At 34.7% G+C, this 13,607-nt stretch overlaps 1 protein-coding gene and 1 long non-coding RNA gene across 2 annotated transcripts; one reads left to right on the top strand and one right to left on the bottom strand.

The window, feature by feature from the left end:
* Positions 1-604: 604 nt before the first annotated feature.
* LOC123889440 lies at positions 605-2,883 on the top strand. The gene is made up of 4 exons (XR_006802556.1): positions 605-901; positions 1,565-1,662; positions 2,238-2,350; positions 2,497-2,883. It is a non-coding gene; the product is annotated as an uncharacterized LOC123889440 (long non-coding RNA).
* A 3,518-nt stretch (positions 2,884-6,401) lies between these two features.
* On the bottom strand, positions 6,402-7,118 carry LOC123892243 (exodeoxyribonuclease-like). Its single transcript, XM_045942049.1, has one exon. It carries the CDS (start codon positions 7,116-7,118, stop codon positions 6,402-6,404), a length of 717 nt encoding a protein of 238 aa, XP_045798005.1.
* Between the last annotated feature and the right edge of the window lie 6,489 nt (positions 7,119-13,607).

Raw genomic sequence — 13,607 nt, 5'->3', positions numbered from 1 at the left:
TGTTATTCAAGTTTTCTTCAACTGTGTATTTAAATATGATCTGATCCAAACCTTCCAATATTCATGAGGCATGCCTAATATTATTATGTTTGGGTTCGATTGTCTGTATTTTTAACTCTTACTGTTATGTTCATTTTCATTACATGTCATGTTGATTTTCATGTAGTATTATTTTTTTACTATATTGATATGGATATATTTTGAAGGGGAAAAATTGTTGCACTCATATAGCACAGTTTTAGGTAGGGATCTAATTCTTTTTTTATAGCTATATTTGTTATAAACTTCAAAATGAGAACTAGGTTGCTCATGCATGATATTATATAACTCTGCTTTTCCTGTTAGGCTTAACTTTGGGTATGACTTCGAATTAATTAAATTTGTTAGTGTCTCACTGCCTTATTTCTGGTTATGATATTTACTTAAATGTCATCATGTGTATTTTGTTAGTATTCTTTTGTTATCTCTCTTTATGTTATCAGCTGATGCAAATGTTTGATTTTTTATTGCCTGCCACTTTCTAATTCAGTGGACGACAATTTTTTCCTAACCTTAAGATGGTTTTGGTCTGCAGATCCCATGATTATTCAAGCTATTGGTAAGAATCCATACTCTTAACAAAAGTCTTGCCAAATGTTAACCGGAGATACCCCATTTTTGGTGTTTTTTGCCTTTCCCCGTTTGTTATTCATCTACATTTCTTTTCAACTATTAGTTTGATTGAATGTATTTCTTCTCCATGAACACAATCGGGTGAGAGAGATTCTCTCATGATTTCTGGGTTTTTTTCTCCTCATTTATTGTTTTCTTTTTCTCTATTTTTTTCTTCAGCAACAGGAAATAATGGCAGAAAGTTTGGTATGAGAGATGAAAATTGCTTGACTACATATATGTATGTAAGGTAATTATAGAAAGGGATGGAAAGACGCATCAATCATTTATTTTATCTTTTGTTTTTGTAGGTTATGTTTATATTTTTGGGCTAAGAAACATGGTTCAAATATTTTAGAAATGAATTCATTGAATGAGAGATTGATGAAATTTACTCTTCAGTTATGGGCTTTTTAATTTATGAAATAACACTTCATTTTGAGTTTTATTTGTTATTGGTTCATTACATCTTTTGTTAAGATCTAACTAATTCTAAATAAAAAAGAATGGAATTCTAGACGAAGTTGAGTTTTATGTTTTTGTTTTTAATTAGTTTTTAGCGTCTTCTCTTTCTAAGATGTCTAATCCAGTGGAAATTTAGAGTCTTTGGAATCAATGAAAAATACTTTTATCTTCTGCAATGAAATGTTATATATGCAATGAAATGTAATACATGCAATCAAGTGTCATAAGAACCGTTTGTTATTTCTTGCATATTGGTTCCTCTGTGTTTCAAGGAATTTGATCCCTTTTAGGAAAGAAAGTTCTTAGAACTCATAAAGGTCTCAAACTTTTGGTCATTTTGTTTTATTTCATTGCTTTTTGTGTTTCAGTAATTATATATTTTCGTAAATCGTATCTATTTTAATTTTTTGCATCAATTCATTTCTTTCTTGGTGCTTGAAATATGCAGGAGCTAAAAGTAATGGAAAGAAGAAAAATTATAGCTTTCGGGGATTTTGGTCATCGAACATTTCACAAAGGATTTTGGAGCTTTTGTCATTCTCGTAGGTAAACTACTTTTAATGACTTGCTTATGGGAGATTGCTCCAGCACAAATTTTTACACTATACATATTTGGTTTGATAAATTTATGACTAATTGAAATAGATTACTATACTATACTGCATATCTAATAAGTTTATGTCTAATATGAGTAAGTTTTTATGAAGATTACTTATTTCTTTTAGCGTTGTTAAACTTTGGCATATTACTTTTTGTGCAGTTCATGGAGAAAAAGAAACATTGTTTAAGGTTTTAGAACCAGCAGTCGCTGAATACTTTTCATTTTTGTTTTCCAATAATGCAAATACGAGATCTATTTATTTTTTGGATTTTCAATTCAGCAGTTAACTTATCATTATTAATATTTTTTTTTGTGGTTAGAACACATTGGATAAAATGGGTTGCTAGCTATTTCCTGAAATAAAATTACATTTACCAATATTGTATAGCTTTATGTTCAATTTCAATTTCATTTGTAATGTGTGGCTGTTGTTCAATTTCAATTTCAATATTGTATAGCTTTATGTTCAATTTCAATTTACATTTACCAATAAAATTACATTACCAATTTTGAATCCCAGTTAATGCCTTAGACTCAATGAAATGTGTGGCTGCTGTAAAAAGGAAAGGAGAAGTGCAAGAAGAGGATATTTGCATGAAGTTTCTTACTTCCTTTTCATTGATGAAGAAAGAGGTAGTACATTAATTTAATTTATTATTGCTATCTATCTTTTATATTTGTTCATCATCATAAATAACAGTACATGGGATGCCATCTTATTATATTAAACAACCACTTTACTTGGAACATGTACTTATGATTGTATTTTATGCTATTAGGTGAGTGAAGATCCATTCATCTTGCTTCTTGCAAAGGTAGTAGAAGTTTTATGTATTTTGATTGTCTTAATTTAATTTTTTTCCCGGTTGATTTGGAAGAAGCTGAATACATAGTGTTCAAGTACATATGGTGAATAGAGGAGGAATAGAGAAATACAACTTATGATATGAGGTTGGGACTTGGGAATTTGTAAGAATGTGACAAATTAACTATATCTTTATGAATTGTTGATGTCAAACATGAATACAAGATTGATCAAGTAGTTGGTACTTAGAGAAAATTTGTCTCAATGATGAAATTGGTAATGTCCATGTTAAGAAAGATTGTGAAGGCTGTGAAAATTGACAATGATGAATATGAGTTTAAGATTGTGAAGGTTGTGTCAATTGGACTTGTTTTATCATTTTTTTTTTCTTCTTTCATTTATCCTTTAACTTTAAGTTCAGTTTATTTATAGTTTTTAATATTTACAAAATAAATAAATTATTATTACTTTTATCAAAAGTGATTGAGACTTTTAAATGCTTTTGCTCTAACACTATGTAAGTTTTTATTTGGTTTTAGACAAAATGATAATTACTACCGTGAGATTTCAGATTCAAACATAGATCAAAGTTTTAGCTTAATAATATTTCCATTTATAAATATTTTGATTTAAAAAAAAATATTGTCAATCTAGACATTCTAAAAATTGTTTATAATTAATTATGGTGTCAATAAAAACATTTGGAGTTTGATAACGATAAAAAATTAAGTTTTTTTTTCTTTTCAAATTAACGTCGAGTTCTAAATACTATGTAAACATGTTGCACCCGTGCGGTGCACGGGATTAACACTAGTATATTAACAAAACAGCCTCCTCAGCACAAGGTATGCCAAGATAGACTATCAAAGTTTACAATGAGACCAAGAAAGAAATACATAATCAAAATCATACAAGACTCAAACATAACAAAGGACTAGACCACCAACTATGGTAGTTTGAAACTAGAGTAACACTCGTCGTCTTCAACCACCTATAGGAAAAAAGTTTGATCTTGTCCATCATCTGAAGAGGAGTACTAATTGAGCCTGTAAACAATCTGTGATTTCTTTCTGTCCAAATAACCCACACGCTAGCGAGCCAAACAAGCTGCAAAAAAGACCGACGTGCTCGAGATCCACCAGCTGAATAAGTGAACTGAACGAAATGGTCCCGGATAGTAGTAGAACTCGTCGATGGGATGCCAATCCAAGTGCACACTAAAGCCCAAAGGGAACCAAAACAGCTGCATGAGATGAATAAGTGATAAGCTAACTCTGCCTCCCCACATCCAGAAATGCATAAATGTGTTGCAGAAGACAGAATGCCTCGAGAAATCAGGTTTGACTTTGTAGGTAACCTGTCCCGCAGTAAGCGCCACGCAAAGATGGAGACCTTCAAAGGGACCTGAGAATGCCAAATGAGGTGCTCTGCATCATCTATAGTAACCGAATCAAGGGTAGTCAAAAGCTCATAAGCTCCCCGGACACTATAACCTGTATCATGATCTGGCTGCCACTGCCACCTGTCTGTAATATGTGTCTGCAATGAAATGTTAGAAAGTAAAGTCTGACACTCCCCCAACATCTCCTCCTCCCATGCCCTCAACTGCCTCCGCCACACCCACGCTGCCCCATCTAACCCCCAACCTAGAGTGAACATCTCGGCCATCGTAAACGACTTGGTCTCTGACAAGACGAAAAGACGACCAAATCGCTCACACAAAGGAGTCTCATCCAACCAGGGATCTGTCCAAAAGAGAGTATCAGAGCCATCCCCAACCCTCCTAACCACATGCTCCCCAAACCATCTCCCTCCTGACTCACCAACACCCTCCCTAATCCTCGCTATCTCTCGCCACCACGATGACCCTCGTCGCCCTCCATCTCGCAATCTCCCTCCCTCCACCCCATACCGAGCTGCCAACACCCGAAACCACAACCCCTCTCGATCCACTAACATCCTCCAACACCATTTACCTAAAAGTGCCAAGTTAAACTCCCTCAACTGCCTGACCCCCAAACCGCCATACTCCTTACGTAAACAGATAGTTTTCCAATTAATCCAAGCGATTTTCCTAATATCCTCACCCCCACCCCAAAAAAATTTAATGAAAAGATATTCAATAGAGGAAATGATACCTGAAGGAGCTTTGAAAAAGGAGAGAGCATAGACAGGTAGAGATGTCAAGACAGACTTTAGCAAAACCAAACGACCACCAACAGAAAGAAAACGACTCTTCCACCCAGATAATCGAGTTTTTAAACGATCCAACACTTGTTCCCAAAAACTCAGACGCCTCGAATCACCCCCAATAGGAAGCCCCAAATAAATGAAAGGAATTTTTCCCACTTTACAACACAGAGCAGACGCAGCTTCGCCTAACCAAGAGTCAGGAATATTCACCCCCACCAGCATACTTTTGTTAAAATTAACCTTCAAACCAGACATAGTCTCAAACAACACCAGAGCAGCTCGCAATGCCCGTACATTACCCCAACTCTTCCCCCCAAGGAGCAAAGTATCATCAGCGAACTGGAGATGTGACACCGAAATAGTATTAGTTTCACCTATTCTATACCCCTCAAATAAGTTACGCGCTACCAATGACTCCATCAACACATTCAAACCCTCAGCAGCCAAAAGAAAAAGGAACGGAGATAAAGGATCTCCTTGTCTAAGTCCTCGCTCAATAGAAAACTCATCAGTTGGGCTGCCATTGACAAGAACAGACGTTGTCGCCGTACCCACACATTCTCTGATCCACTTCCGCCACAAAGTTGGAAACATCATTCGCTCCATAACCTTATCCAGATAGCCCAAATCCACCGAATCATATGCTTTCTCAAAATCCACCTTGAAAAGCATGAGTTCCTTTTTAGATTTTCGAGCCTCATCCACAACCTCGTTAGCTATTAGAATACCATCCAAAATCTGTCTATCCTTAACAAATGTCGTTTGAGTCTCAGAGATCACACTACCAATAATAAGCCTCAACCTGTTCGCTAGAACCTTTGCCGATATTTTATAAAGGCTTCCAACTAAAGATATTGGCCTAAAATCATTCAACCGTTGAGGACTATCAACCTTCGGGATCAACGCGATGAAAGTAGAATTGATACCTTTAGACAATTTACCGTTCCGATGAAAATCTTAAATAAAGCGCATAACGTCTCCCCAAAGCTCCGTCCAAAAGTCCTTAATGAAACCAAAATTTATCCCGTCAGGCCCGGGACTCTTAAAACTATCACAATCCCACACAGCGGATTTCACCTCAAGCTCCGTGAACGGTTTGATAAGGCTACCTCTCTCAAGATGATTCAACCTTTTGAACTGAAGATTGTCCACTCCCGGCCTCTCCACAACAGGAGACTTGAAATGGGACGCAAAATGTGAAAACACTGCCTGTCAAATAGGACTGACTCCCTCCAAAGTAACCCCTCCCACTTGAATCACAGAGATAGCCTTTCGTCGGCGACGCCCCGCCAAGACCGAATGAAAGAACTTAGAGTTAGCATCCCCTTCCTTGAGCCACCTCGATCGAGACTGTTGCCAACTGATACTAGTATGCAAACGTGACAACGATTGGATATCCGTTGTGACCCCATGAAGCTCATCTAACTCAATTCCAGACAAATCTTCCTGTTCCCCCTTTTGATCTAGAACCGACAGCCGGTCTTTCAAAGACTCAATTCTGCTAGGTAAATTCTGGACATGAGCAATATGCCAATCTTTCAAAGCCGCCTTGATCATTTTAAGCTTTTCCTTAAGAACGTATCCACCCCAGCCATTTACTTGAAACGAATTCCACTTATCTTTCACAAACAATTTGTAGCCGGGAACATCCCTCCAACACTTAAGCATCCTTGAAGGACGCGGTCCTCAATCTTCCTCATTTGCTGAGAAGACTAAAGGGCAATGATCAGACAACCCTCGCAGTTTAGCCACCTGCTTACAATTGGGCCAAGTCAAACACCACTCCTCAGAGAGCAAAAACCTATCCAGGCGGCTCATCGAGAAATCATCCCCTCGGTACCACGTAAACTTGCGGGAGACCAGAGGAAGATCAATTAAGTTGTTATCCTCAATAAAACGATTAAAAGGAATGTGATCCACACTACGCTGACTTCCCCTAACAGAGCGTCGCTCATCAACGTGTCTAACAGTATTAAAATCCCCACAGACACACACCCTCTCCCTTCCTGACGCTTGAATCTGCGTCGATAAAGAAGCCCACAAAACTTGCTTAGCCCCATCATCACACGGCGCGTAAACATTCGCCAGTAAAAACTCTTCACCAGACTTAACAAAACGACCCCTACACCACAAAACGTGTTCACGACTCTCAGTCGACCATACCTCCACCTCAGAAGTATCCCATAACGTTAGTAGACCCCCTGATGCCCCGACCGAAGGGCGAAAAGAAAAAGCATGAGGTAAACTACCCCAGAGAGTCGAACACAGGAAAACATCACAGGACTGCAACTTAGTCTCCTGTAGGCAAAGAATGAAAGGTTTCGAGTCCCCTACCAACTTATGCACCTCCTTCCTCTTCTCAAACTCACTCGAGCCTCTAATATTCCACGAAATAATCTTCATAAAGACACGCTCCCCCTCACGACAACGACTACCCAGACCTAGCACACCGACTCGTAACGTGCTCCTCCCCCCTGCTGCGAACTAGAGCTCTCCTTCTTGCCTTTACCCACCCTAGATAAAACACGGAACATGTTCACATTATCTCCCTTGAACTTAACCCCGATGGCCTTTCCAATCCCCCAAACGTCATCCACCGCCATCTGTTCGGTTCCTTGCATTGCCACCCAATTCTGCCAATCATTATTAACGGATGCCGATGAAGAAGACTCAACTGAAGAAACTCGACGTCTCACTGAACACAAGCGATTGACCTCGTCTCCACCTCGTCGACGCCGCACACTCTTTTTTAAGACTTTTAGAACATCCCTACGATCATTACTTGGCATCCTAGCTACCTTTTTGATACTATGTAACGGATGACGAAGCGGCCCTCCTTCTTTACATTTCCTAGGATCACTTGGTCTACCCTTCCGCTGCCTTCCTCCAGGGTGGACCCCCGTCCTCATTCTCTTACAAGCGGAGAAAATCACCCCGGCATCCCCATGATTGTGATCATGTAGCCATTCCAAACTCCACGGTCCAGATAAGATAGAGCGACTCGCCTTTGGAGGACAAGAATTAGTACGCTTGCAACGAGACATAATACCAACCGCTCGTCCGGGAACATTATCCTCTTTAGAAGAACTATTACTCTTCTGATGCTCCACCTTTTGAGTAGAAACATTATTCCATAAAGCTTGATCTTCAGGCTCTCCTAAATGACCCTTTCTAGAAACAGACTCCACATTCGCACTAATTGGGTTAAAATTCATCACCACTCGAGCTTCCTCCTCCTCGGCCACTTTCTCTCCCACCTGATTTTCCTCTGACTTTCCTATCAAAACATCAACACCCTGATCAGGAAAAACATCACATACATCCTTCTCCAGCCCCTCCGTAAATCTTTCAACCAAAAGATCAATATTGCGGCAAGCTTCTGGATCAGCAAGCTCGTCGCCATTCTCGGAATGTTGCGTATCCGTCTCGCTTTCCTCTTCAACAAGACATGTATCCTCTCCCTAAGCAAACCCCCATTCCTCCACAATCTTAACCTCCACCTGAGTGCCATCCACCAGGACAGATATATTAAATATATAATTTTTAGGATCAAATTTATGTATAGTTCTATATATACAGTTTTTACTGTGCCAGATACACAAGGACAATTATTTTTATTTAAAAACAAATTTCTTTTTCTTTTTTAATTAAAAAAATATAAATAACTATCTTTTTGTGAAAGGAATAGGAAAAACTGCATATAAAGAAATGCATATAAATTTTGACCTAATTTTTAATAGATAATTGTTGTTTTTTAGTAAAAAATTAATTTTAGTTGATTTAAAAATATTACACATATTAGACAAATCTTTAATAAAATTAAAAAGGCATATTGTCCCGTGACCGTGAGCTTAGTTCAATTTGTAGTACGTTGCATTATATGCAGAGGGTGAGATTCGAATCCCGATCATCCCGCTTATCCACCTTAAAGATGACATTTCTAACTATGAAGAAAGGAGCTCCGATGTCACCATTTAACAAGAAATTATAGAAACGATAAAACCCACCATTTCTTTGTCTATTTCTGTTTAATTTACTATATTTTTTTAATACCTACTTGAAAAAAAAAAGAAAAAAAAAAAGACATATTGTCAAAAAGCATTTCTTAGTAGAGTTAGGCCATTTAACAATCTAAGAGACATATTTTCAATGGAAAATTCACGACAGCGAAGGAAAATTATTATTTTTATATTTTGGAATTCGAATCTCTCATTAATGTTTTTAAAGAGAGATAAAAAAAATATTTAAAAAAAAAAATCTAGCAATCTTTGAATTTAAGGTATTATTTGTCGAGCAGGTGCAATGTGGTGGTGTGAAGTCGCTTTTCGTCAAAGCAGGATGGTGTACACGCAAAGACATTTTTAAGTCGGTGAGGTTTTCACAATGAAAGTATGTACATTATTATCGTGGTTGGTCTCTTTAATAGATTGTTGGAATTTTTTTGGTTAAAAAGGTAAGAAAGACAAGAAAAAGGAAAAGCTATAAAAAATAAACTATTTTTTAAAGAAAAATATTTCTATTGTGTCGCTCCTAAAAGGATCATAAACACCTTTCGAAAGAAAAACATAAATAGAAAGATCGGCATTTGACGAGCCTTCGAATTTAGGGAAGAAACACCACGCGGGAATTTTTTTCTTTAAATGTGTGACAGAGAAACATTATTTTGAGAGAAACTCCTTTATGTATTGGATCATCACAATATGAATATCATATTTAATTTTACGATCTTTGATGAGGTTGATATAATATGTGCATTTGACAAAATAGGAGGACGAAAATTAATTTAAGCATAATCAAATTTTATATTTCCTTTGTTTTTCTTCTTAGCCTATTATGACAGTAATAAGACAATTAATCTTATCCACAACACAATTATAAGAACCTTGACCTATCATTTGTTTTATTTTGGCACCATATATATAAATAAATTACTATAATATGATTAAGACAACTAATGATTAGACAGTACACCACCATGCTAGTCACCACTTATTAAATAATAACAACTGTAATAATAAAATTTTAAAATTGCTTAACAAGAGAAAAAAAATCATTTTGAAATTTGTTTGGATCTGGAAGAAGGTAAACTGGACAATTTTAATTGCGATTTGCAATTGTCCAACGATGTCAAACATGACATAAAAAAAATGATCTCAATCATTGAATTTAATTTCATCGTTAACTAGAAATAACTACAGATTAATATGGGTTAAGTTAAGTATAACATTGTGTAAATAAAAAAGAAGGTAAATAACATAATAGACTAAACTCCTGAAATTTCGGTTAAAAGAAATGTTCACTATATTGAGAAGAATTTTTAGCAAAGCTACTTAACCAAAAAATAAATAAATTATATTCAGTGTATAGTTTTTTATACAATTTTTTATCAAATAATTTATTTAATGATAGTTGTCCTCACAATCACAATTAGGGATGGCAACCAGCGTCCATGGGTGCGGGTTTGACACTTACCAAACCCACACCCGAAATCATCACCCAAATCCAAAGGTTGTTTTGGTGGCAAAACAACACCCACGCCCACACCCATTGGGTTCGGGTTTTTCCACTCAAACCCAAACCCGCATCACATTTGAAAATTTAAGAAATTAAATTCCAACATAGACTTTGAATTAAATTACAACTAAAATTAAGGTCTTCCGAGAAAATTCAAACATAGACTTTCAAGAAATTACAACATAGACTTTCAAAAAATTAAATTACAACTAAAATTAAGGTCTTCCAAGGAAATTGAGGGAGACTATGAGGGTAATTAGGTAATTATAAAATATTTCGGGTGGGTGTATGAGTTTCGGGTGTGGGTTTGACTGATACCAAACTCACACCCATATTATCGGGTGTCACCCGAACCCAAACCCAAACTCAGTCAAATCGGATTTCGTCCGTTGACTTGGATTTGAGTTCGGATAGGTCTCTCGGGTTTGAGTTTTTTTACCATCCATAATCACAATTTTGACTGTAATTTTAAATATATAGTATATACATCAAACTTAATTTCAAATTCTAGGCTTGGCCCCTCCCACTCTTAACAACAATTAAGAATAACTTGGTTTGTTGAATCCGTTATAAATGCTAACACATGTGAACTTTTCTTCTAGTTATGTTTGCTTATGATGTTGTTGCAACAGCTCAAAAAGCGTTGCTATTTATTACCAAGGATGAAAAACTCTAATTAGGCAGCATTGGGGGTTTGGTGGATATGGATCACCGTTTCTAATCTTCATTATTTTGTGACATTACCTTTCAGACTGATGCAAGACTCAACCCTAACCCTAAGGCTATGAGTCGAATAAGACGCTAACTCAGCTACGAACCACCGGTATCAAAACCGAACCACAAAATAGAGAAAGAGTACTTGGAGACAATTTTAACACTTTGATTATAATTAGAAGAAGGTCTTCCGTCTCACACGCTAGAAAAGACTTAATTTACTATCTTAAGCATTTTAGGATCATAAATAATTAGAGAAGGCCTCTATTTTTATTTTATTTTGACGAATAAGAACGACCTACATAAAAAAAATATATAAATGTATCTTACCCAATGAAATTCAAGACATTTTTCATAGCTCATGAAATTGTAGTTGGATGTCTTCCTCACACATTAAGTCACTAACTAATGAATGACCCACTGACTGTGGCTTATCTAACGGAGTAATATTTTTTTTTATTACTAAATGTGTTATGAGAAAATTAAAAGTAGAATGTCTGTACTTGTAGTTTTTCCATCATTCTTTTATTTTTTGATACAAATTTTTTATGTAATAATCTAGTAGTTAATCTTATTTTTTTTGGTTTGGTAGTAGTTAATCTTATATAAATGCAAAAAAAAAAAAAAAAAAAAAAAAAATAGAGTTCAACAACGCTTTTAATAGTGTCTAATAGTTACCAAATGAAACATGCCCCCGTCACTAAGGGCGTGTTTGGTAAATCCAATATGCTAACTTATAGCTTATTGGACTAGTTTATAAGCTTGTTTGAAAAAAATAAAAGTGTTTGGTAAAAAGCGAGCTTATAGCTTTTTTTGAGATGCTATTTCAAGTAGCGTTTAAGTTTATAGCTTATAGCTTTTTACAATTTTTTTCATTTTTAACCTTTAATTTAATTTTATTATTTTTTATAAAATAAAAAACTATCCGCTACATATAAATGTCATTTAAAAAACTAATTTTACCAAAGACTTTAATTTCAATCAGTTAGCTTTTCAGCTATCAGCTAGGTTATAGGTTAATTTTACCAAACAGAACCTAAATATACCTTTTTAGACTGGATTTAAATTATGATACCACTATATCGTAAGAGTTTAACATCTTTTTTAGTAAAAAAAAAAAAAAAAAAGAGTTCCAACAAATCTAAAAAAATTTGTTCGTTATAGTATATAGTTTCCCTTATTCCCTTACTAAAGCTAGAGAGCTACTCCTAAAGTAGTATACTTTTTTCCCACAAAATTACAATAGAATCTTCATTCCTTCACGGCGAAATATTCTCGTCCGCTTTACGTAAACACACCAATAGTATATTTCGTATGGGATAATTATCCACAAATAAAATTTGAAAAATGAAAGAACAAATTCATGAACCTAAATAAAAATGAAGTTACATTTAAAATATCTTCCAATAATAATATTCATCACATCACTTTGTGTGGCTCAACCATGCATGGCCAACATTACACCGCACATAAAGCTTGTTTTGTCATTTTATGTGATAGCATTAACATACCGCATATTATTTCGTTCAAACCTCTTACTCTAGCCACAAAATCCTTCAAGCCATCACCACTAGTTTTTCTTTTGTGTAGTAGTAGTCATATTTACTTTATTTCTTTATCTTCTTTTTACAATAAAAAATAGCTAAACTATATATTGCTCCCCATGTAATTACATAGATAATCAATTTGTGATGATAATTTTAATTTCTTAAATACTTCTAATTGGTATCTTTTTAATTTATACTTTTTATATTTAATGATCAGGATTAAACTCACTATAAGATATTTATGGATTAGAACCTGCGCCAACTCTATCAAATATTTATGCAATTTTTTATTGAATTATAGTATTTAGTCTCACAAAAATAAATTATAATTAGTGTCTGATATTTAACATTCAGGATAAATTAGTCTTTAGTTCATTATAATAAAAGAGCCAATTGGTTCTAAATATGAAAATGTCAAATTTTAATTTGAGTTTTATTTTTATCATGAACTGAATTGAGCTATTAGGAAATTATAAAAGATCAAAATGAATCATCACCTTATTTTATAATAAGAAAATTAGGGTTAGAGGTTTATATCTGACTCCAAAATAAGGAAGACTATGATGTCAAAGAACACTCATGATTTACATTACTTCATTCCAAAAACATTAAGCTTTCGTTGAGCTTTTTCCGTATGCAAGAAACTGAAATTGAATCCATGATTAATATTAATTACTTAATAGAAATGTTGTTGAGAATAATGAAATTGAATCCATGCTTACTTACTACTTCATAGAAATGTTGTTGAGAATAATATATTTAAATATTAATTTACATTTAAAATAAGATATTATTGGGTTTTATGATTTATAATTTTGTTTAGAATATTTTGAGACTATATGGAAAATGTTAAACAGTGTTCCCGCGACACTCTTTAAACATCTTAAATAGTAAATTTTTGTTAAAATTTTATAGAAATGTAAGACGTCAATACATTGAAAATTAAAAAGTTTCACTTTTTGAATAAATTATTTCTTTAAATGAAATGCTTAAAGAGTGCATTGGAAACACCGTTTAGCAAGACCTTTAAATATATGATTTACAAATATGTTTTGCATTACAATTTAACTATGTGAATAAAAACACATAAAATACGAGAGAATTCTTCATATACATA

This window comes from Trifolium pratense, linkage group LG6 (assembly GCF_020283565.1).
Source record: "Trifolium pratense cultivar HEN17-A07 linkage group LG6, ARS_RC_1.1, whole genome shotgun sequence".
NCBI lineage: Eukaryota > Viridiplantae > Streptophyta > Magnoliopsida > Fabales > Fabaceae > Trifolium > Trifolium pratense.
This window is presented reverse-complemented; position numbering and strand designations above follow the sequence as displayed.

Excerpts from the sequence above, each read along its gene's own strand:
- LOC123892243 (XM_045942049.1), bottom strand. The coding sequence starts at position 7,118 with ATGAAGATTATTTCGTGGAATATTAGAGGCTCGAGTGAGTTTGAGAAG.